The sequence below is a fragment of the Stegastes partitus genome, unplaced genomic scaffold, assembly GCF_000690725.1.
Source record: "Stegastes partitus isolate 25-593 unplaced genomic scaffold, Stegastes_partitus-1.0.2 Scaffold280, whole genome shotgun sequence".
Lineage (NCBI taxonomy): Eukaryota > Metazoa > Chordata > Actinopteri > Pomacentridae > Stegastes > Stegastes partitus.
In genome coordinates, this window is record NW_007578011.1 from 64154 (window position 1) to 89541 (window position 25388).

The 25388-nt window shown below is 44.7% G+C and overlaps 1 protein-coding gene across 2 annotated transcripts in view; it reads right to left on the reverse strand.

The window, feature by feature from the left end:
* arhgap32b (Rho GTPase activating protein 32b) overlaps nucleotides 1–25388 on the reverse strand; it is an 81024-nt gene that overhangs the window by 20510 nt on the left and 35126 nt on the right. The window contains exons 5-12 of one of the 2 annotated variants that reach the window (XM_008282639.1): nucleotides 17866–17952; nucleotides 13988–14125; nucleotides 12925–13017; nucleotides 12090–12212; nucleotides 11202–11279; nucleotides 8300–8381; nucleotides 6747–6797; nucleotides 5654–5728 (exon numbers count right to left, since the gene is read on the reverse strand). In XM_008282639.1, the coding sequence (XP_008280861.1) occupies nucleotides 5654–5728; nucleotides 6747–6797; nucleotides 8300–8381; nucleotides 11202–11279; nucleotides 12090–12212; nucleotides 12925–13017; nucleotides 13988–14125; nucleotides 17866–17952 (727 nt within the window). The remainder of the gene's footprint in view (nucleotides 1–5653; nucleotides 5729–6746; nucleotides 6798–8299; nucleotides 8382–11201; nucleotides 11280–12089; nucleotides 12213–12924; nucleotides 13018–13987; nucleotides 14126–17865; nucleotides 17953–25388) is intronic. The other variant, XM_008282638.1, reaches the window with a different exon arrangement.

The window sequence follows — 25388 nt, forward strand, 5'->3', positions numbered from 1 at the left end:
GCGACCTTCTAGCTGTGAGGCCACGGTGCTAACCACTGAGACACCTGCAGCCCATCAAGAAACACACAACGCATAATAACGTGCTGATAAACAAAAGATGTTCCTGCAGCTGATAAACTGTGGCTCTGTGACAGATCAGCAGGTTGAAGTAAAGAAAAGTACGCAGGATAACTTTCCATCAGTCCTGCCTCCCTGTCAGGAATAATTCAGCAGTAAGTTACTGCACAGCTCCACACTGAAACCACCCACATGGGTCCTGCTGCTGGTTGATGCTGCAGGTACACAATAAACTGAGAGGAGAGACTCCTACAAACAGGTGAAAGCAACAAACCAAACTCCAGCTGCGGTTAATATTTTGTCAAACATGACATTAATTATCAGTCTCACTTTCCTCGACTGTTCTGTCGTCATCGTGTTAAACAGTTATTTTTAATGGACAGTTCAGTTTGTAATAAATGTGAAGCTGCAGAGCAAAGTGACTGAGAGATGATTCTGACAAACTGTTTCCTGTCTGTGATGTTTTTGGACCAATACTGGTGCTGAAATGAGGAAAAAAAACCTTATTTAAACCACTTACAGAAGTGAAAGTGCTGCTGCTTGTATGTGCGTATCGCTCAGATCAGCTGACAGCCATACGTAAACCTTACGAGGTCAAACGCAGTCAGATTGCTCACTTTCTGTAAAAGTCCTGATGGCAGAGCGCTCATTCAGACGTGACGCTGAAATGTCTGGATGTCGTGAGATTCATGACAGGAAAGCACGTCTGAAAGAGGCTTAAAAACGCTCCGAGTTCAACAGAAAGAATTTTTATATCAAGTCTTTATGACTGAGAGCAAAACCAAGAAAATATCCCTCCTGGCCATCACTTGTTTCATCTTCTCTTCATTTAAACACTGGACACTCCTGCCTGCAGGTTATAGCTCACAACTGTGCGACATCGCAAAAGTTCCAACGCCATGTAAAGGCAACACGGAAGTCCAGAAGCAAAGAGAGGAGCTGGTGGAAAAACTGCACAAACACAGACTCCTAACAAGCAGCAGGGCCACCACGCTTATTCACTGTAATGAAAAATAAATGCTTCGTTTGTAATCGTATACTTGTGTGAATAGACTAAGTGTGTAATTGTCTGCTTATACAGGGTTTAAATAAAACTGTCACACACCCTTGAGACTGGATTAGGTGGAGCTGAAAAGCTGTGCTGATATGCAGTTTCACAGTAATGTTAAAAATGATCTGCGCTCTATTCTTGTTTTCTCCTCCCTGATCAGATCTCCCTCTGGCTGCTGTCAGGACTCATTTCCACGACCTCCCACGCCGACAAATCAAGCAGAGCTCCGACTGCTCTGGTGTCAGCGGGGAGGACAGGCTGACTGATTGACCCCTAGAAGACCACTGTCACACTGATTCAGTCCAGCTTACGCTAAACGATGGTAACCTAGCAGCACTGACTTTAAGCCAGCTCTCCCCTCTGAAGAGCCCCTTGGCCCCCTAAAAGCATTATCTTATTAATTCCTTAACGAGCTCAGTCCCCATGCAGACATGTTGAGTCAAAACAAAGTCAGAGTAATTTGTTGCTGGTCCAGAGTCACAGGACTGCGGTCAGACTCTTCCACTGCATGTGATCGCTTTCAGCCGACTGCAGCACATTTACTCAAGTACTACTTTAAACTACTAGTACTTTAATGTACTCTTCCGTTTTTATGCTACGTTACACTTTGACTCAACTACAGTTCAGTAAAGTTTTTGTGTGCTGGTGTCATTATGAAGCACATGACAGTAACTTCTGACATCACCTCTCAGATGTCTGGGCTCTTCAGCAGGGATTTCCACTTCACCTCCCACATGGTTGTATGTTCATAACCGACATCCAGCTACAGCGTTTCAACAGAAGTGCAAAGTTCAACGTAAAGTCCAGATGATAAACACACATTTGTGTAACAGAGCCTCAGTTTGTCTTTCTCCTCTCCTCACGACGATCTTGTGACCCGTTCAGGGGACCTGAACCTCATGTTGAAAACCACCGTAACTACACCCTGCAACAGGAAGTCAGTTTAGCTCCTCCTTAAAGTGTAAATTAGCAGTAAAACGATGTAAACACATTAGTAAACTGGTACTAACTACATACTACCATCATGTTTATCAGTCACAAGGAGCATTTTCCTGCAGCGAGTGTTTCTGTCTTTACATTCTTACACTCTGCTGATAATGACTGCGTCCTTGAAGCAGGACTTTGAATGCACGTGTATTCATGCAATAAAGTAGATTTGCACAGTCCATTTGCCCCACTGCCCTTCTTTCATGTGCATGTAATGTCATGCTCTATAAAATAGTTTCTGCCATCGTATCACATCAGACACGAACTCCTCACGGCAGAAAATCACCGTGAAAGTACAGACATGTAAACCCTAACCCACCTATCAGCAGCTTGTTTCTGAAATGATCACGAGGAGCTCTAACAAGAAAACAACAGGATCCAGTGGGGGTGAAGTTTTCTCTCCTCTAATCACCTTTATTTTTATATGTTTGCTGTGTGATACCTTCAAAAGTAAACCAATTAAAAACAACTTTGCTGACACTGTTGGAGCAATGAGAAGCAGTTTGACAGACATGGTAGCAGATAGATGATAGATAGCTGACCTTTGGGACAACAGACCATCTAGGAAATCCTTATAAAACATTCATTTACAATGATTCATTCAAACCTCAGAGACAACAGTGAGCTCCAAGTGTACTCCAGAGGGTTCAGCTGGTGCCCAACAAACAAAGCATTTCATTTATACAGTTTTCCTTTTGTTTGTGTGTGAAACTGTATTATTGAAGCTCAGGGTATCACCTGTGCTGAACTATACTTCTTATTGTGGAGCAACATGATCAAACTTCTGATTGCATACATGCAGTTTTTATGTCCCGGGGACATTATGGTTTGGGTTCTCTGTCCATTCATTCAGACAGGGACGGCGTCTGTCCAGTGGTGTACGCACACTTTATTTCTGGAGCCTCTATTCTGACCCTAATTGAAAATGTTGCTCCTTCTTTCTTTTGTAAGGGGCCAATAATTAAAGGCACTGGCCTCTGCTGGAGATATTCAATCATTTGTATCTGCAAGCTTGCAGCTGTGGGAGTTACATTTGTGGAGACACTGAAACCGTAAAATGGTGGGTCAGACATTTCTATGAGGGTGGAACAACATTCCCAGGTCTGATAACAAAAAACACAACTAACAATATGTTACAGCACTTCGTATTGGGTTCCACACAACAAGTAAAGTGAAGAAAATCTGAGGCAGTGCAGCAGAACATTTCCTGAAGTCTGTCTGGACTGACACAAAGCGTCTCAGCTGTTTTCTGTGACTTCAGTCATTTACACGTCGTAAGAATGCTGACAAACTCTACAGGCCAGAGATGACGAAGCCAGAGTCCAGTGAATGCAGCAAGCAGCAAACACACATCCTAAGATTTGCTTTTAGGATCTGTTTTGTGTTTTTGTGAAAATCTTTTTCTCTGAAATAAACAGCTCTATATCATAATATTTTCCTTGATGACAAAACAGAAACTCACATCACGGTTAGAACTCAGTGGTGACCAAATATGTATTTGTGAGTTTTCCCTTGGAGGACAGGAAGTGGCAGGTTCCTGCTCCGCTATCTTCTGCCATGCACCAGGACAGGAGCTCGGTGTCAGAACATCAGCTGGTATTTTGCATGTATGTTTATATTCTGTTTGACTGCTGGTATGTGGAGGAGGAGGAAATGAATGCCACAGGGGCAAAATGTCATGCTGTTTGAAACCTAAACGTAGCAGTAAATAGAAATGCCTGCCTGCTGGTTAAATGCCGGTGTGTATTGCAAAAACACAGTTAATGTGAGAAACTGGTTTCTGTAACGAGACACCGTGCAGGTCACAATAATGACGCGACACAGTTCAGCGTGAGTACAGCGTAACACAACCACAGATTCTTCTTTCTGTTTATCAGTTCACATGACAGGAGCAAATGATCCGTCTGCTTTACACACACCTGCTAAGTTAGCATGAGGTGCTCATATATAATCAGAAGTAGCCCCCCTCCAACAAAGGCTCAGTCTACAGCAACACGCTACACAAGGGATCTCAGTCAGTCTCACAGTATCAGGAAATGATGTGAGATCCTGAGGAACAGGAGGACAGATCTGACTCTGTCTCACACATTCTCTCCCCGTTTCCCTTCCTCTCTGCCTCATATAACCAGCTGTCTTGGCTCATGTATGCTCACAGCTGCCCAAATCACAGGTCCCCAGACATGACGAAGCCTGAACCGAGGGGAACCGAGGGGGGCGGCCTCTACATCTGGGCCACGTCTACTGGGGAGTCTGGGGGGGAAACAAGTCTGACCATCAGGATTTATCAAAAGTCCTCAACTCTTTGTTTTCAAACTGATGTCAACAAAAGAGTATTTTTACTGTTCAGGAGGTGGACTCCAGCCTCCACTGCAACGCCATACAAGCACATTGAGCAAAGGACCATGAGCTCCTCACTTGTATGGTCCTGATTTAAACTGGAGCAGTACAGCATGTTAACAATTTCCATCGTTTTACTGGGAAGCAGCAAAGGTTAGTGGTGAGCAGAGCACATCTAGCCAGAGCAAGCATATTTTTCCAGTGCTGTGTGGCTCCCTGCAGGAATGTGCTCTTTCAGTCACCATGGAGAGACAGACAGAGATTCTTACTGTTGCAGGACAAAGCTTAACGCTCAATGGATGGGTTTACAGGCCCCCTCATTGTAAAAGGATTAAATAAATCAAGGCCGGTCGAGACCTAGCACCACGGCACCCCTGCCGTGGCCTTTCAGCTTCAACCAAACAGACACACACAAACACAGCTGGCCCTCATCCAGACACAGGCTACATTCAGCCGCTCTGAGGAATGCTGTAGTAACCTGGATCACCCCTCAAGTCATTTGCATACACCTTGAGGGGCCACAACAGATGAAAGAACAGAGGGCTGGAGGGATAAAACTGTTCTCTTTTGAGAGCGGGTTTGAAAAGTGGGGTACCACATCTATTCACAGCACTTATTAATGTACAGTATTTGTGTTCTGTTGTACAAACAGATAGCATGCAAAACAGGCACAGCGACGCTCATCCAGACAAATCTACAACACATCCACGACACATTCACGTGGTCAGAGGGGTTTAGAAAGAAGAAAGAACAGAAGTCACTGTGACAAACTTAAAGGAAAACACTGGAGTTCTTTACGTGACACAGACCCTTTCATTCAGCAGCTGAAAGGCAGTTTATACACAAACAGTGGAAAAAGACGTGTGCTGGGTTTTCCATGCTCCACTGTTGCAGCAGAACGAGATGTGGCTAAAGGCTGATTAGTCCAAGAACAGAATGTGGAGATTATGCGGACAAGTGTGTTAAAGGTCACTGACAGGACAATTTATGAGGCTGTGAAACTTCTTCTTCCACCGACGCAACACCACAAAGTGCACGGGGGGTTTTCAGTGTGAGGGGTGAAGCTATAACCCATAATACGCTCCCAGTTCAAGCCTACTGTGACAGAGACGCAGGCTAGCTGTGTTAAAGCTACACAATGCAAACACATCAGTTGAGGGTGAGGAATTAGTTTTCTAGTTAGTGGGTGGCGGTGCAACACACCAAGAGGTTTTCGTCTACCTGAACTTAGGCTGTAGTGGTTTAGCGGGTCGGCCACCCATGCACTGTCCTGTATTACACTCTCCATCTCCAAGTCTGCATGCATCCCGATGGACAGATGGACCAACAGACATTTGGATGGATGGATGATGGAGACATGAGAGAATCAGCAGAGGGAGAGAAGCACTTCAAGTTAGAGAACAGAACAACTTTGTGTACTTTGGGGACTTTGAGTGTGTAAAAACTGTACAAAGAAAAATGCAAAGTGATGAAATATGCTCAATGAAAGAAACTGTGCAATAAGAAATACTGCAGAATATTTACTAACTTTTAAATAAGCATGTGTTCCTTCATGAGAAAAGTTAGAATCCTTAAGATTTTCAGAATATTAAACCTGGTTTTTGACAGACAGTAGTTTGTGGCATGAGACTCTAACCTCCTGCCTACACATGAGGGATTACAGGACTCGATGCAGCGTGTGATTCAGCGCTGCTTTTGGACATTTCTACCTCACTGGTTTACTCTCAAACTTACTGCCACTGCTGCACATTAAAGAGTGGCTAAACAACAGGTTGAAACGTAGCGCTGTGCTTTGTTGCATCTGTAATCAAAGTCAGACTAGTTTTATTCATGAAGCGTGGTTAAAAACAACCAGAGATGAAGCAAATTCCTGCACGTTTAAACCACAAAAACACACAACGGCAATGTCACAGGGTCCTGGAGAACACGTGTGCATCTCCACAAGGTTAAAAAACTAGAGATTAGATAAAGAAAAGAGCATTTCTTTGCAAGCATTAAGGTGACAAACCATGAGGTTGTGTTTACTGTGAAGCAGGCCTACAAAATGCAGTGCATCTGTCACAGTGGGTAAAGCTGACAGTGAGTTCTCCAGCTCGCTGCTCGCAGAAATCTGCTGACTGTCGTATTAAACCTGCTGCTAACACTCTCAAATCAACCAGGACTGAAATCTTAAGGATTAAAACTTGACAATAAATATTTAAAATTTGTGACAGAAAATATAAAATGTGTGCAAACGCTTGCTTGTGAGTGAGCCAGTGGGTGGGTGGGTGTGGGTGGGTGGACAGGCAGGTGAAGTGTGTATACCAACACGCACATGGGGGGAAGAGACTCCAAGAAGCAGGCTGCAGGCCAGAGCAGGGGGAGGCTGAGGCAGAGGAGTCACAGTCAAATGCAACAAATCAAGACACATGCTAACTCTACTGTGCATCCCTGTGCAGTGAGACAACAACAGGATTAAAGATGCACCGAGGCAGTGGAGCGCAAACAATGCAGGTTTTGACACATACACAGGCAGTTTAAACAGCATTCCACTTCAACAGCTTGATCCAGGATCAGCTCATGTAGTTATGTATATTTATATATGTAAACATTACTGACAGTGATGCATCTGCAGGTTTTAAACAACTAAACACACCTAATTATTATTATTATGTACTTTACCTGCAGACACTCTAATGAAACAAACATGTGATCAACCTACAAGGAAACATGCAAAAAAACAAACAGAAACCAGCAACAGGCACTGAAACATGGCTCAAAGCAGGGAGTGGGCAAGCAGACACAGTCGAGCCTTGAGCTGAGGAGTGTGCTGTGTGTGCACGGCAACAGTTAACTGGGATGCATTTCAGATCAGTTACAGCCTGAAAGGCTCAAAAACTCGGGTTGGCACATCAGATAACATCAGCACCCGATACCCCGTGTCTATGGCGAACCCCCCCCTCCCCATTAATTGTGGATCTTGTGGGGTTGGTGCTTTATCGCTGCGTCATCACAAAATCCAGACCCTGAGGTCGCGGAGGCTTTGCGATGGTTTGGAGCGCCGGTTCCACTCGCCCACCGCGAAGCCGGCAGGACGGCTGCGATCCTGAGTCATACTGGTTGAATCAGTGTTTGGATTTGGAAGTCGTGACGTGGATTTGTACAAGACACGGAGGTTTGGTCATAGACGGGCTCGATCACAGCAGCATGAAGCGACGTTTGATGGCAGCTGCAGTGTTTAACTCAGAGTGTGAGGACGAAGTTCACATTCAACTCAAAGCCTCCAACTGAGCCGTCAAAAGCTGTTTAGTGTTCTCTTTGATTCCCAGAGGGTTTATGTCATGTATTTGTCTTTGACACTCTTCAGAGCGAGCTAGAGAGCTTATCTGTTATAGATTAGCACACTTATTTGCAACGGATTTGCATACTGCTGAGTCAATATAACATGATTAGCAGGATATTTCAGCTGATGATGTGTCAGCATTATGGATTTCCTTCCACGCTAACATGCTCAGAGACAGAATCATCTTTATAGTGATGATTATGTTCAATAAATCTGTTCTTAAACAGATGGAGACCTCTCTAGGGGCTCTGCATAGTCAGTTTAATTTGTAGGGTGGACCTGACACTACAGAACATATCTAATGAAGTGAATGTTAAATTCTGAACGAACGCTGAATTTCCTCATTCAAAAAAAGTCTGTTAGACTAGCAAGCACATGTGCACCCGCACATATCTCCAACCACATCGTCCATCACAGACCCAAACACTTCCTGAAAACACGACCGTATCAGAAAGACGATAACTGCCATCGCTGATAACTGCCTTCTAACACAGTTCCTGTGAATGGTGTGAGCGGAGGAGGAGGAGGAGGAGGAGGAGCGGTACCTGGCTTTGGCACAGAGTTGGTCATGGACTGCGGCACTTTATCATTTATGAGCTCCACACACTCGCTGGGAAAGAAGCCAACCTGCAGAGAGCACAGCAGTTAGAGAAGATCAACTTTTAGATGATAAAACACAGACTGAGAAAGTATCTGGACTGAGGTGTGGCTGCCACAACAATCCTGTGATTTGTAGCTTAGTTTACCCACTTTATTACTATTGTAGATGTTTTTATTTCATTGCTAATGCCTCAGATTATTTCTGTCTCTTTGATCAGAGTTGACATAGTGAGGCAGAAGGTTGATAATGTGGTAGAAGGTTGATAATGTGGTAGAAGGCTGATACCTACTAGAAGTTAGTGAATGTGGGCGGCTGTGTTTCCTGCATTGCGTGTATATATGTGTGTTTATTACATTACAAAGAGGGTAAAAGTTCATGATGAGTAAAGCTCTGTGATGCAGCTGTGTTGTGCCTTTAAGGATTTAAAACTGACACTGCTCATGATAGGACAGTGGTAAAAACACACCCCCACCCCCTCTGGCATCACTGACTGACTACCCCCTGCTGGAGAGAGGCGGTACTGCCGCGGTGCTGCATCAGCGGGACACATCCCACATTTGAGTTCCACTTTGCCTTTAGTGTTAATTTAGAAAGTGCAGGTCTGTTGGACACAGACGTTTGGTCCCCAGGAATGGTTCCTATCAGCGGAGAACAGGCTTTGCACATCCTTATGCGTCCAGAAGAACAAGCTGTGTAAACCAGAGCGGGCCAACTGTCTGCAGCCGCTGAAACACAACCGGAGGCATCAGTGAGAGGCTGCTGGCTGCCATCATGCCACCGAGGAGGTATGACATGACTACATGCTGCTGGCAGAGAGCCAAAACACACAAGGCAGAGGGCAGCGGGTCAGAGGAGGTTTAGGGCTCCAACCCCGGCTCTAGAGCTGCACTGGATCTAAACCACAGACACCTCTTCAACAGCTGCAGTTATTCCTGCTCCTGCTTAGTGCCTCAGAACACACAGGGCCCAGTTTTCTTTCAATTTATGCAAACGTGTGCATGTTTTTCATTGGCTGCAGTCTGTGTGTGTAACTCCTGATGTATTCAGACTCATTGTGCATTCAGCTGCTGGACTGACCTGCTGATGCACAGCTCAGGAGCAGAACGTGTCTGCAGTCAGGTACGAATGATAATGAAATCATCTGGAATTCATTTCCTATCGAATGCAACTTAAGATGTTCCGACACGGCTGCATTTCTCACATTATCCATCAAGCACAATGTGATCTTTATGTCTGACTATCAGTGCAGAAGGATTGATAGTAAACTAAAAGGTCAGGTGTGGTATCTTAACTGGGTTCAGTCCTGTGAGTACAGATCTCTCTTTGTTTCCTTGGACTGTTTCTGTGCTGTAGAGGAAGGACGCCAACACAAAGAGGGAACTTCACATAAACTTTGGAATATATAAGAGATCCGTTTAAATGCACATGTGGGCGCTAAAAGACAGATCCATCCATAAACACAACCACTGTGGCTTTGAGAGAAATCACATATTGTGTTCATTAATATTTATTTTTCCAGTTTTAATTACCTGTCTGTACCGTACAGGTCTATATTTAATGAATGTTTTTGCTCATCACTAAAACCCTCTGCTTGGTGTAGCATAAACCCATCTGCGCTGTGTTTACTCTCAGTCCTGAGACGCTGACAACAAGACCGACTGTTGCAAACTGTGTGACTTACTAAATCCAGCAGAGTAAATATTCAACCTGTTGCCGTATTCCCTCCTCTCGTTTACATAATTAGTCAATGCACCTGCAAAATGTGGCGATGCACGCCTCGCACACACTCCTGTGACGGAGCAGAGCGCCCGAAGAAGGATGCAAAAGTCTGTGGCAGGTTCAGAGCGATTTGAAGAACCACAGTCCCTCTTATTCGTTAGAACGGAGCCAGACAGACACCGGGCGATAGCGTCAGGGATCTAACAGCAGGGCACGGGCTCGTCAGGAAAAGGTCAAGCTCAGCGTAACGCAACATCATCCAAGCAGGAGCTAGACGTAGTGAGGCCCGTTCCTGGTTTACTGCTTTCTAATGTAAACACCACATCTCCACTGTTTACCGTGGACTCGCTGTGATCACAGATAATAGCTGCTGTTGTCGTAGTAAAACCCTGTGTGAGAGCGTTACAGAGTGCCGTACGGCGCTCTGGTGTGTTATAAGCCTTTAAGTGCATTAATCTTTTACTCCAACTGAGTTTCCTGGATCGTATTTCACCGTCTCACCAGCTCATAGAACAGCACCAGCCCCCTGTGCTGCTTTAATGCACGCCTGTTTTCTGCCTCAACGCCCCCTGAGCACGTCTGCCCAGTGTTTTGTATACACTTATCTGGGTGTGGCTCATGCAGAGTGGACACACTGCCTTCCTTCATTATTATTAACCTCCATTTCAAAACAACGTGCATTTCTTCCTTTAAGCTTTCTTTCTGTATCGCTGCTAACAGGACTCGTGTTGAAAACTGTGCTACCTTGATTTGATTTTTTTCCTCTATGTCACCTACAGTCTGAAGTGTCAGAAGAAAATAAAACGCTTAGAAACCACGATCTGTTGAGTTGACATTGAAAGGATTGCGGTGAATTGTAACAGAAGTCCTGAGCGGCACCAGTTTCCATGACTGTAGGAATGAGCTGAGGGGGGGAGCAGGCACACCCTATAATCTGCCCAAGAGCCTCACATGAAGGAGGATTTGTATCTCGCTTTGTCTTTCAGCAAACTCAGAGTGTTTGAAATCTGCTTTACAAAGCAACATCCTCTCTTCGTCCTTGAAAAACGTCAAGAACGAATCTAATCAGAAGTCAGACGGCCGGTGTGTGATGTGTTGGTGTGTGCTTGTGCCTGCAGGCTGCGTACCTGGAAGCCATGCTTTCCCCTCCACCACGTGGTGTCTTCTTTAGGGGGCATGTCAATCACTGACACGATGTCGCCGACCTGCAGAGAGAGAAGATTAAAGCACCGTCTGATTGTCGATAGACGACAGCCGTGATTGCTAAAACTGACACCAGGTGAATCTTTAACTTTCAAATCTGAAAGCAGAATTTTTGAAAAGGATTCTTCTGAGCAGGGAAGCTCATCCAGAACAAACGCAGTCAGCTGCCATGTTTGCTCACACCTCACATTCATATTGAAGCAGACATCTTTATTACTCCTGCAGCTCTTTTTCCTTTCATCACTATCTGTCAGCAGACGCATTCAGTGTTAGAAAATCTTCATGCGTCAAGCGAAAACAGATCTGTGCAGAGCTAACACTGCATATTTAGAGACAGAAGAAGAGAGAAATGTGCTTAAATGAATATTAATCATCTACAAATGCCTCAGTAGCTGTGAGCTGGTGGTTCCTCTCAGGGTTTCTGGTTCAGTAACACAACACAGGTCTACTGGGGATGCAAGGGGCTCCTTTCTGCAAGTCAGGATTTGGACTGGCAGCTTTTTTTGTTTTGGAAATCAACATGTAAAACTGTTTACTAAACCAAATAACCAAAATCCTTGTTGAAACCGTTCAGGGAGAAAGTTGAGTGCTGCTGTAGCGGCTGGTGATTCGTCTGCAGCATAAACGCCTCAGGTTTCCAGAAAGACAGGTGGAAAACTAGACACTGCACTAAGTTACTAAGACTGAGAGTGAAACAGAAACAACCGGGATGTCCTGACTTGAACTTTCTATAAATGCTGCTGCATGATTCCTGCCGTGTACTTGTTCCTATAAAAAGTAATGATAAATAAATAAACTACAGCGGCTGTCACCTCGAAGGACAGCTCGTCTGAGGCCTGGGCGATGTAGCGCTTGATGACGTGGGCAGCAGCGATAGCCGGCACGTTGATGGACGACTCTTCGTGGACCAGCAGATGATTCCCTTTATTGTCAACCTGGTGAACACACACACACACACACACTACATGTCATGTTAAGCGTAGCAGCCATCCCCTAATGAATGACTGGGAGGAGCCCGATAGGTAAAGGTAAAGACACACGGTCATGTCATAGTACGTTCAGCAGCTCCTTGTTAACCAGCTCACTGATGAGTTTTTAGAATTGAGAAAAATGAATGAATCGTTGGGCTGACTGGGTGTTTATATCTGATAAGACTCCCACAGTAGAGCTACTGGTGGTGTATGTCTACAGTAAGTCGGTCATTTTATAGGAGAGCAGCTCTCTGGTTTGTTTCCTCTTCAGTCACTGTTGGTCTATTTTAGCTTCTGTATTGATGCAGGTTTGTAGTTTTTAATGCCATCAGGATGTTTTTTAGGCATTTCTCTTTGCTGCATTACATAACTGAGAACAGCGCTCTGTAATCCAGACACTGACCTCTGCATGGCCTCTGTGAATGAGTCCTAAAGCCGTCACACTGGAGCTGAACATAACATCACGCTGTTCTTCCTCATTCACAATGTTCAGCAGCGTTTAAAAGTCACCAACAACGACTTCAAATGGACATATGTGCTATTTGTATTTTAAAAAATAGGTAATCTAAAACAAAACCGTCAACTTTTGGCAAAAATCTCTCAAATCTACTGAAAACATTTTGTTTTTTTTCCCCCAAACATCCAGCGTTCTCCTTAAAGACAGAGGACGAGTTACCTCCATCCATGTGAGGGCGGGCCCACAGTTGATCTTGTTGTCAGCGATAGCTGAGAGCCGGGAGAGGTAAGCCAACAACATCTGGGAAACGGACTAACATGGAAGAAAACACAAAGCAGTCACTCATTACATGTATTTTACATTTAATACTAATTCACCAGATGTTTAACTCAGCTGTTCCCATGTCACTACAGATCCCATCAAACCATTTAATCATCTCCTTTACAGGCTGGTTTCTGTCGTCGTGTGTTTGTGGATGGACAAAGGCAGCTCATTATAATCCTTTACCAGTGCAGGACTGCAGTCAATCACTTGAAATAACATTTGCAGCTATGACTTCATATTACAGAGGAAATTCTGTTTCATGGTTACTGGTGTCAGAAATGTGAACACCAGTCTGATGCTGACAGTAATAAACTGCTCTCTTATTTAAATCTATACAAACATCATCACCTTCTGACCAACCTCAGGTTCCACATTAACAACAAAAACATGAAACGTATGTTATGCAGCAACAGGTGGAAGTGTTCCAGTGTCCTCCTGCGGACCGCTTTGTGAAGCTGTTATTCTGAAAGCCTTCATCCACACAATACGCTCCCAGTGACAAACCGGTCTGACCAGTTTGGTTTGATAACTGCATTCTTTTCAGAGCCTCAATCTGACCGCTATGCTTTTGTCTGTCTCAAAATACATCTCACAGGTGGGTGGAAGAAGGAATAACTGGTAAAATATCAAGTTGTGCATTCCCAAGACAAAAGCCATGCAGGTCATACTGAACAGCACAACACAGTGAGTGGAGCTGCTGCTGGATGCCTTGTTATCTGCCTGTTTTACAAGCACACTGCCTGCAAACGCTACCATTTATTACACTTAAGGGCTTTCTCAGCACCGGATAGATCAGTAAGTGCACAAACACAGCAGTGTAAGATTTAAGCAACGTGAGGTTCCCTGAACCCAAACGTAATGTGGAAAATAGTCTTTTATTAAGTCTTTTTAAATATGGCCAGCATTCGTTTCAGGCTATAGTGTGGAAAAAGACATGCGGTGAAATGTTTGTGCTCACCTCTGACTGATCGGTCAGACTGTCCAATCGAGGCAGCTCAGGCAGCTGTGAGAAGCGTCGGTCGTAGATGCAGAGGTGCAGGTGTTTGTCCAGGACACGGAAATCCTCATAGCTACGCTTCACAATCCAGCTCCGACCCTTCAGAACCACAGAGAGCACATCACCGGTTGATTAAAGAGCTGCATGTCTCCAGCTAGGTGAGCAGAACAACAAAACCAGCACACAGAGGAATGCTCCACGTTTCCTGGAGATGTCTGGGTCACCTGGAAAAGGAGCAACTGATTAAAATCATCTAAAAGAACCCAACAACCCACAGAAGACAAGAGAAACATGGAAACGTGATGATGTGATATACAATCAACAAACAGCCTGAACTGTTCCAGTACATCTGGCATGTCATCTATGTGAACATGCTAGTGAGCTAAATACCAACAACCTGTCTCCAGGGTCTCAGACTTCAGCTTTAAGGACTCTGCCCATTCTCCACAGCTGAATATTTTACGTCGCTGTGTTTCTAAAGTACAGATCAAAGTTTAAGTCTGATGAATGTATTTTCCAAACTTGCAGGCAGTAATTACACACCATTCATTTCACTACAACATGGCCATCAGCTGACTGGATCTGTGTGGGAGTGTTCTGAATCGAGATGCTTTGTTTGGCTGTACTACCACACAAGGTTACTTTAGCATTTAAAAAGGCAGCTGGGTTACCTGGAGATACCAAATGATTGGTTGTAATGATTTCAAACTGGCCTTTTTCCCCCCCAGTGTCATGAGTACTGTCCTCATACCATGTGGACTCTGGATCTTCCTTCAGAGCTCCAGGTCAGAGGAGGGATCCTCAGTAATTCAGGCTTAAACACAGGTTTGAGGATGTGAATAAATGAATGAATTAAACCAATAATGGGTAGAAGAAGAAAGAAAATAGTCATTTATCAATCTGAAAACCTGGCCTACGTTGGACCTTTTAATTGTGGAAACAGTTTTTCTTTACATGAATCAGGTTCAGTGCTGTGCTGGACGGGTCCGTTCTTAACGTTGGGTCTTCTGTTGCCGTGCAGAGGACATAAAGCTGCAGCTCCACAGCTTCCCTCTGCTCTGTGGAGCCGTTTAGTGTCTAACAGCTCACTGTCCTGTTTGTACGTCCAGAACTTTGGGGTTTGTTTCACCTCCACCACCGACCTTGTTGTCAACCACAGCAGGCAGCCGTGTTCAGCAGAGGAGCTCTGATAAACCCTCCGTACGCTACCTGCTCAACATCAAACAGAGGACACACCGTTGGGCTCTAGCTGGTGGATGAAGGGGAGCGTTTAGGGCACCACGAACGCAGCACTGGACTTTACAGATAACAACATTAATACGGTAAAAATACCTACAACCGCCAAAGACCAGATGTAAAAGATGGACGGAGCCTCCATCCACTGGTTTGTGGACGACTGTTTTGAAGCACTGACTTTGGAAACTTGGCCACTGCCATCGTGGTCTTCTGAAACCTGACTTAAATAATCTGACAGTGACCCAAAGGACACAACACAAGGTAACACCACCCTAAAACACACCCTGCTGTATGGGTTGTTTTACTCTAAATGGGACCAGAACTTATCATCACACACCAGACTGTGTCCAGAAAGTCTTGAAACTGTTGACTGAGACCACAAACCCATGAGGTTTACAGATGGAAGTGAGAAGTCGGGTCATTTCTTATAGACGTCTACTTTCCACCAGCATCTTCCTCTCTCTCCTTATTTAAAAACAATCAGCTGCAGATTGCTTCATCATCAGAGGACAGTAACAGCACAATGGATTGTGTCCCATTTCAGGCAGGGACAGACTGAACCAGTGAAGCAGAACGTGTTCTACCTCCAGCCAACGCAGCAGCTCACCGTGCTGGCCGGAGGGAAACCAAAACAGCTTAATGACCCCCTTACACGCGATCACATGAACTTTAAACTTCCACACTCTATAAACAAGGTTGTACATGCAACCGTTTTGGTTCCGGTCTCGGATCCTGTGTTGTATTCTACCACAGCGCCCACAGCAGGTCGTCCAGGTAGTCTGGTCTCATCCACAGCTCAAGGTCAAACAGCGACACCTGAAACCTGTGCTGCCAGGAGTTTGTGGAAAACATTAGAGGAAGAGCCACGGTGTCAGCGTACACAGTCCCACAAACCTGGACCAGCCCACACCGCTGTGACTCCTCTGTTCAGCCTTTTTTCTTGCAGTCATTTCTTCTGCTTGTGTCCCCACAGACGCTTCTCTGTTCAGGCTTTTAATACAAAGGTACCGTCGTACGCAGAGACAAATATGAAACAGGACTCACGTCTCTGATGGACTCGTGTATTCTGATATTGTAAATGTCTTCGTAAACAAAGAACATCAGCGGCGCACTCGGCCCGTCTAGTGAAATACAACCAATAAACGCCAACAGTGCAAACCCAGAGGATTCTGCCCTCCATCCACCACGTTAAATGTTGTTTTTGAAAAAAAATCTAAGAGTGATTCCATGGATTTGTTGTTTCTTTTTATCCAGCAAGACGAGGCTCCAAACCTCAAAACCCCACTGAGAGAAACTAGTGGTGGAAAAAGTCTTTTGCTTTGATTTGCCCTAGAAAGCTGCGTCTGTACTGAGGCCAGGCTTGTGCGACTGGGACTGCAGTGCAGCACTCAGCCCACTGATTCTGGTGCTGTTTTAAAAGTGCTGGCTGGGAGAGACACCACTGGGAGGGCTCTGTGGGCTCGGGGAACTCTTTATGCTTTCCTGCCCCACTTTCAGACGCTGCTCCTAGTTGCCCCTCCTTTCTGGGTCTGTGGAACTCCACCAATCTCTCCACGCTGTGCTACTTTCTCTGTTTAAAGTTCTGAATGCAGAACTCAAGGCCATGTCGTTGCCAGTCTTTTTTTTCTTTCTCAGATGGAACTCGTGTGGATTTTGCAGTTTTCCGCTGTCTGTAAGAAGCTGGAATTTCCAAGTGCGCAGCCACATACTTGTGTGGCATTGCCAAGGCTGTGCAAATGGAAGATGATCTGTGCAGGGAAACGCTTGAAACCAGGATCAGAAATGTCATTGGGGGAGACTCGGGCAAAACCTCTGAGCAGCTGGTGTGCATGTGTGTCTTCTACTGAGAGGCTCTGCGTTAATGAAACTTCTTGCAGAACCTCGTATATGATGTAATCCTAAATAACAGCTCTCACTTCACTCTGACATTAAAGATTTTAGCAGAAGCTCACTTTCACTGCTCTTACAAAGCCTCTACAATAAAACTAAACAATGAATGCACAGCTACAGGTACGTAACACAACGCTGTCAACTTTATCCTGCATCTCCTCTACAGGACCTCTGCTGACTGTCAGAAAAGCGCTGGTCTGTGGAAGCTAACTCCAATAACCGCTGCAAAGAGTGACTCAATATGTCAGGAATCCCACCAACATTTAAAAAGAAAACATTGCAACATATTTTCTGAGAGCTCGAGCAATTAAAGCAGATAATTCAGCCCAGGTTATATCCTGAAATATGCCACAATGAGTGCACAGGACTCAGAAAGAGCTGCAGGACTTGAAGGATTTCAGCTATGAAGCCCTTTCTATCCAGCATTCTTCACCCATCCTGGCATTCATCCACGCTTCTTTTCATTTCCTACATAACTTAGATTTTTGAATCAATACGGTGGACGCTTCAGAGGAAGGCTGAGCCAGTTGTACTGAACATCATTTGGACAGGAAAACTTCTAAGAGTAAAGTTATGAATACAAATGTGTGTGTGTTTTCAGATGAAGTGGAATCTATGTGGGAGCTCGTATGTAATTATATATAAGTATACACGAGCTTGTGGGAGGTTAGATAACTGTATGCGTACGTGCACCACGGAGCGCGCCATCTTACCTGGCAGTAAATATGAACTAAGTACACCAGCTCCTTAGACTCATAGCCATTCCGGGTCACTTCACACTGTTCATCCCCCAGGGACAACTGAAAGACACAAGAGAGAGGTCTGAATGTTAGCGAAGCATTTCTTTAGCTCAGCAGAAGACACACAATCAGACAGTGGTGATGAAGAGAAACGTGTGTCTGAACAGGCGCTGCGATGTGCACGAAACCCACAAAAAACCATCAATTGAAACTCTGTTCATGAGCCAGCGTTTGTCAGAGATGTGCATAAAACAAAGCAGCAGAAACTTCTCATTTCATCTCATAATACTGCCGTGACTGTTTGAGTCAACATGCTGCAGCTTTCAGAGCGCTGGCAGGACATCCAAAACAAAGGAAAACTCTTTTATTACCTCGAAGCTACTCACAGTGAAATTTCAACACAATATTGGAAATATCAGGTTTCAGTTCCTCCATATTGCTTTTACTTGGAGATATTTTTACTGAGCAGAGACCAGCCCTGTTCACACACACAGAGCATTTTAATCACAGGAATGACCGATACGACATGAAAACAGCGAAATCACTCAGAGGACAGCGGCGCACATTCAAACACGGTCCACTGGCAGGAAGCTTCTGAAAATAAATGGATGCTAAGATGATTATACTCATGAGTTCCAAGTGAACGGCGCTGACCGCCCACATCTTGATGAAATATAGATGAGGAAACGGGCAAGAAGCTGGGAGCGCTGGCACCGCTACCATCTGCTTAGAGGAAACCACTAAACAGACACATATGGACAGCTGTGTGGAGGAACAAGCTGCTGGCGGTGGTCGTCTTCAGCAGCTTCACCCCCATCGCAGCGATGAAGGAAAAGTTCAGCTCAAGCCCGAACGGTAAACAAGCACAGATCAAAGTCTGATAAAGTCGACTGAGCTGCTGATAAGGAGGCAATAACATCGGTCTCATGGTGACACTTTGCTCTAATGGATGGTTTTGTGCATACAGAATAAAATACAAACATTATTATTTACAGATGCAACAGATGTATTCCATTTATAATTTACATGTTTCTATCTGTAACATGTAGATTTGTCCAGTTTTGGACTCAGGATCAGCTTCATCAGTGCAACACTTGTATGTTTTCAGTCAAGCAGGGTGCGCGAGAGAAACCATGAAATAAAGTCAAGCCGGGCCACACTTAGATTCAGATCCTCTGAGCCGCTTTATAGGATATTCTTAATATAAAGAAAATGACCAAAGTGGTGTCTTGTACCATCAACCCCTGCTGCCCGTTACCCAACAGCTCCATCCTAAACTACAGCTTTGGAAGTCATGATTAGACCACCAGCGTCTACACAACGTGTCTTCAACACTGACAGTGTTGTTGAATTTCATCATAGTCGTTTGCTTCTTACAGCCGATTCTCAAATACATGAAAAAAATCTTAGAATTAAAATCATGATGTATGGAAAGAAATCCTGAACTCGCCCTGGATGGCTGAACACATGTTTAGTGTATGAACTGTAAAGTCAGCCGATTTATCTTTCAACAATCGTGAGACGGTGTGAAGACACGCTGTCACGTTGGCGCCTGAAGCAGATGGACAGAGAACCAGAGCTCACTGGTCTGGAATCAGCAAAAACCTGAAGAAGAAAACACAGCACGGCGACACCAAGAACCGCAGAGGAAGAAGAGGTTTTTCATATCCAAGTATTCTATAGTTTGTACTTTTCTATCATTCACTGGTTCAGAAAATAACAATAATGACAAAAATCACTGGTTGGCTTCTGCATAACGTTTTTTTGTTACTGTGTTCAAAGATGAGACGTTTCACATCAGTTTAAACTTGTTTTTTCTTCTTCCACATTTCAATTCACCCTCAATCAGAGAATATTTGATCTGCTTGCCTCATGTTACAGATTACAAATCAATAGAATAGAATTAAATAGAATAATCCACGAATAATCCCTGAATCTGTATTAACGTCTGTATTTCATGCTGTAGAAGTTTTAGGTAAACCACAGATGGTTGTGCAGCAATTGTTCTAAAAATGTGATGATTGGAGCTGGAATTACCCATTTTTTTATTTTTATTTTTTAATCACAGGTCAACCAGTTATCTGCAAACGATGGAGCTGATATTCAGCTTTTTGTTTTGTTTTTTTTGATTATCAGGATCAATTTGTTTTTCAACACAAACAAACAAAAGCACGTCCACGTACTTTCATGTTGTAGGTGACGTTTTGACACGCTGAGATTTTCTTTGTTGCTGCATTAGCTCCCAAACTGGACGATCGTACCAGGACTAGCCCTGAAACACCACCTCAGTCCACCTCCGACCCACTCAGCTGTTTGTCTTGAGAGCAGCCCTCTCTTTGTGAGTCAAAACACAATCGCAAAAGGCTTTCAAACCGTAGTGTTGAACAACTTCTGTCCGTTATTTACACGCTGCGGCAAAGTTCGATCCATGGAGCGTGTTTCACATTGGATACAGCACATCACCGAGCCGAGGGGGCTGGCATGAAGTTATCTCTGCACATATGCAGTTAGTTCCAGCTCAGAGGGAGTTTCCATCAGGAAACAATGGCTATATTGTCAAACTCCACTTCCAGTGACAGTGAAACTTGAGGACTGCATTTCTCAGCAGCTGATGGTGTCTCATGGACTCCAGTGCTTCATGACCTGGTTGATCTCAGCCTCCTGTGTCCACCTGATAACCTTTTCCTCTTCTGCCCTATTTGCCACATCTCATTAGGTCAAATCTGCAACTGTTTACACACACTGAAGAACTGCTGCTTTCACAACACAGTGATTGCAGGCGGAGGTATTTATGTGCTCCAGAGGTCCACTGAACAGACACTGTGGGAGCGATGTGGTTGTTCCAGTGAGAGAACCACATGGAAGTGTTTCTGAAGCGGTCTCTGGTCAGAGACACTTGCTAATGGAGGGGCAGCAGAGAACAGGGCCTTCACAGAACAATAATGTTCTCTTCTGTGGCTGTGTTGCTTCTCCAACACAAACGAGCATGACAGCAAATGACCTAATTACCTCCTTGTTGCTCACTATCAGAACAGGCCAACCCATAAATGTTTTGCACTGCATGCACAACTAAAAGCTTTTCTCTAAACAGAGCAGCCAGTTAAAGCAATAAAGCAAACTTTAGAGTGAAGCCGTGGAGGCAGAAAGGCTTTCTCCCATTTCACTGCAAGGGATTACGAGTCTGGACCTAAACTGTAGGAAAACGGACAGCTGTCCAATGACCAACTATGGCTGAGGAGACAAGAAGGATTGTTTTGCTTTCCTGGGATCACTGCTCTTGCAACAAACTTAGACATCATGTGGAAAAACATACAAAGCCTGTCTGTTTCAGGACAGAACGAAGGAAAAACTCTTCACCGTGCTGTTAGATAAGCAGAGCAGCGCTAGAAAACAGGGTTTGTCAGAACTAAATTGTGCAGACAGCTATCCCCCTGCAGATGACTCGTAAACGCAGCCTCGAGGAAAATAAGGATCACAGCAATCTGTCTTTCCTACTTTGTATAAGACCAAAGAGGTATTTATGAACTTCTGCACTACTGGTCTGGTTCCTTCCATCGTTACTGGAGGTGGGATCCTGTCCAGCAGAACTAGTCTGGATGATGAGTTTAGCGTGAAGGAAACAGCCAGCTGTGTGAGCCTCTGCCTGCTTTATGCCACCATCAGCATTAGTAGAACGTAATGAAGCACGTTTACTGCAGTGCTTGTGTGGTCGCTGTACTTCACTGTCCTGATGCTTCATACTCGTACTTTACTGCATTTTAGAACAAAACATTGAACTTTTCACTAAGTTCACTGGATGAAATAAAGTCACTACTTGTTTTTCAGATCAGACTTTATATTAAAGAAATATGCTAAAGTTCTACAACGTATTGCTCCAAGATGTAAAAACTGATTTTCAAGCCATGTTGGCTTTTGACCTGAAACAAGAATGGAGTCGTGACCAAAGACCTTCCTGCCCTAAACTTCTCCTACGTTCTAATGAAAGAAAAGGGCAGGATAAAGCTTGTTGGGACACTTTCATTACATTTTCCTAAAAAATGTTTTGCACTATCACTTGAGGGGCTGCAGGTGTCTCAGTGGTTAGCACCGTGGCCTCTCAGCTAGAAGGTCTCCGGTCGGCGTCCCGGTGAGGACACCCGGGATCTTCCTGCGTGGAGTCTCCATGTTCTCCCCGTGCAGCGTGGGTTCTCTCCGGGTTCTCCGGCTTCCTCCCACAGTCCAGAAACATGCTGAGGTTAATTGGTGATTGTAAATTGTCCGTAGGTGTGAATGTGAGTGTGCTTGGTTGTCTGTCTCTAAGTGTAGCCCTGTGATAGACTGGTTACCTGTCCAGGTGAACCTGCCTTCACCCTGAGTCAGCTGGGATAGACTCCGCCCCCCTAGTGAGGATTAAGGTGTAGAGATGATGGATGGATGGACTACTACTTGAGTAGTATTTTGCACCTCTACTGAAGTGTCTCACAGCGTCAATGCTGACACGCTCCATGTCGACCACCTGCCAGGTTTTCACAGTCTTGGACTGTCGTGAACACTTGTTATATACTTTACATTTTTTTAAATAAAAATGATGAACAACTGCAGTCTGTCAGTCACATATCGTCTGATATTTCCGTCACTATTGCACAGACATGACGTTATCAGCACAGGATGCCTGAATTTATTTCCACATGATTTCAGTTTCACTCTGCGGGAGCTGTCACGTCATCCACCTTTATGAGCAGTTTATGGTCTATAACCCAGTTTCATGGTCGTCTATCCACCAGTGGTCATGGAACCTCACAGAAAACACAAACGTCTACATCACGGTGACATTATAGGACAAGTTAGTGAAGTTATGAAGATTAAGACAAGAAAGCTTCATGGTCATTAATGAGAAGTTCTAGCTCAGTCTGGACCACAGAGATGGATCAGTGGACCCAGCAGCAGGCCTTAGGGCCATGACTCTAGCACTGCAAAGACAACCAAAGTTTGTGGTTCTTGGGAAGCTGTTCTTAGAGTTAATTCACGATTTATCAACATGAATATATTTGATCTGTGACCGTTGTGTCCAGTCAGAGCCACTCAGGTCATGAGCAGGACTACCAGCAGCCTCTGCAGTGAGTTTACTTTGATTGGATGGAGGTTTTACCTCTTGGAGGTGTAGGTCAGCCCTACAGCACTGGCCTCTGTAGCCACTCGTCTTAGTCGCTTTTATGTGCCTGTTACTGCCAGTGTCTGCTCTGTAAAGCTGTTTCTCAACAGTAAAAAGAGATGATATGAGGTTATTCATCCCGTCAGCTATTGGCTTTCTGAACAAAGTGTATTTTGTTTGGTCTTTGGCTTCTTCCCCTGACTCTCTCTACACAGCACCGTGCACTTTATATTAAATTTATTGCTGATTTCATTCATGGCTGTACTTTTCTCTGTTTGTTACGACTGACTGTTGTGTAAAAGATAAACTGCCACTAAAAGACATGCAAGTGTTCCTCTGTTCTGCTCTAAAGCAAATGGTATCTAATAATCACTGTGGTGCATTCACTCAGTGCTGCTCTGGATATGTTTCATGTTGTGGTTACGTGTTAATGAAACCAGTGTATTGGTGAACAGCTAATTTAGCAATACCTTCTTCTTTTGCTGTGATGCAAACTTTATCCAGCACACAAAAAGACAAAACAACACAACTTTTCATGTAAAGAGCTCCAACACACTCTGGGTTTGAAAAATGGTCGACATGAAGACATGAAGACATGAAGACATGAAGACATGCTGAATACAACATGGGAGTTGCTCCGAATCACCGTGCTGAGTGTGTGCGTAGCTAAAACCTACAGTGAGGAAGCGTTACCACTGCTAGGAATGACGGCGCAGCAAATGCAAGGTTTCAATACGTGAAAGATGCTAAAGAGGATAAACTTCAGAGCAGCACTTTGGGACAAGTGTTGGAAGAGGTGAGTTTCCAGGACAAACATTTCTACTGTTGAGTCCCGCTGCGCTTTTATATGAACAATAAAAATCCTTCAACACAACCACAAGAGGGTGGCCTGACAATTTATTCCCTGTCAGTCCATTGTGGGGTTATAGATTGATTAGCTGCCTACCTCAGCAGTCTACACTTCATACCAGTCACACACTGTAGGAACAGAGCGCCAACATGTGCTGCTCCATCCTCTGGCACAAAGGGACTCGCCACATTGTGAGAATACAAATATGTTTAGACACATCTAGCCATTAGCCCCAAGTCCTCACATGTCCACTGTGTGTCTGCTGCAAAGCATTTAGAAATTAAATATGGCATTTAGTCAATAAACGGGTCAGGAAGTAAGCGTGCTGCAGGTCGGCTCCTCGCTGAACAACAACAGAACTGCTGCTGTTCTGAAGTTTCAGGACCTTCAGAGACATTTTTAGTGGTGCAGAGTACTGCAAACACAAAGACACCACAGTTCCACCATGTCTTTCTGTTTTTAGCCAGTAGTTTAATCAAATTACAGCTTATGAGGAGAAATCATGCACGACGTGCGCTGGACGGGCTGCATATTGTTCTAGGCCCGTCCTCCGCAGTGCATGCAGCAAACCACATTATAATTCAGTCTCATTCCAACCTGTGCTGCACTACCACACATTGTCCCCGTAGCCCGGGTAAGGCAACAGCAATCTTGGATCTTCTGGTTTCTCATAACTACAAACACCAGAACAGTGAAGTCGGAACAGACTGTCTTTCACAAAACAGAGCACCAGATAATAAAGGACCGGCCATCCTGGACCGGGTTTCAGGTTTAAATTCTGCATTACGGTAACAATAGAGAGCAACACATGAAGGCAATGCATCAATCTCAACAACATCTCTGTGATAACTGCAAAGAAATCAGAACCTGTTTGCGGTCCTTAAGCTGTGTCTGGTCATGTTGGTGACAAAATGCACATGAGTGGTGGTCTGTGCTTCCTTTGTGTTTACGCTGCTGAAGAACCAGGCTCATAAAAAAACAAAGAAACCATCAATGAGGTCATTTCCTAAAGCAACCTGAAAGCAGGTTAAGCTGAAGTGTCCTTCTAACAAGCGTTTCTGCAGCGGGAACAAAGCCTCGTGCAGCACCAACATCTTGGACACAAGGTATGTTGATGAGTCCTGCAGACACACAAGGACAAGAGGGAGCCCTGCTCTGAGAGCCGCAGAGCAGCAGCAGAAACCTCTAAAGAAAGAACCAGAGGGTAAAGTCACAAACACACAGAGATCTCCATACTCACGGGTCAGGTCAAGTCTGCTCTACGCTTCTTCCTACACTTTCCTTCCCTCCATGCTGAGCGGCTTACAGCTCAGAGTGTGCCCCTCCTCAGCAGTCCAACACCTGTCCCAGGTCTCTGGTCCTCTGCACGAGGGTGAGAACGTACATCCAAGCCTGGCTTCGCTGCACCGCCGCACAATTCCCCTCGGCAGGATGTAAATGTCAGCTCTCCACTTTCTTTCACATACAGTGTAAGCTCTCCCAGTGTGGGATCCAGAGGGAGGGAGGGAGGGAGGG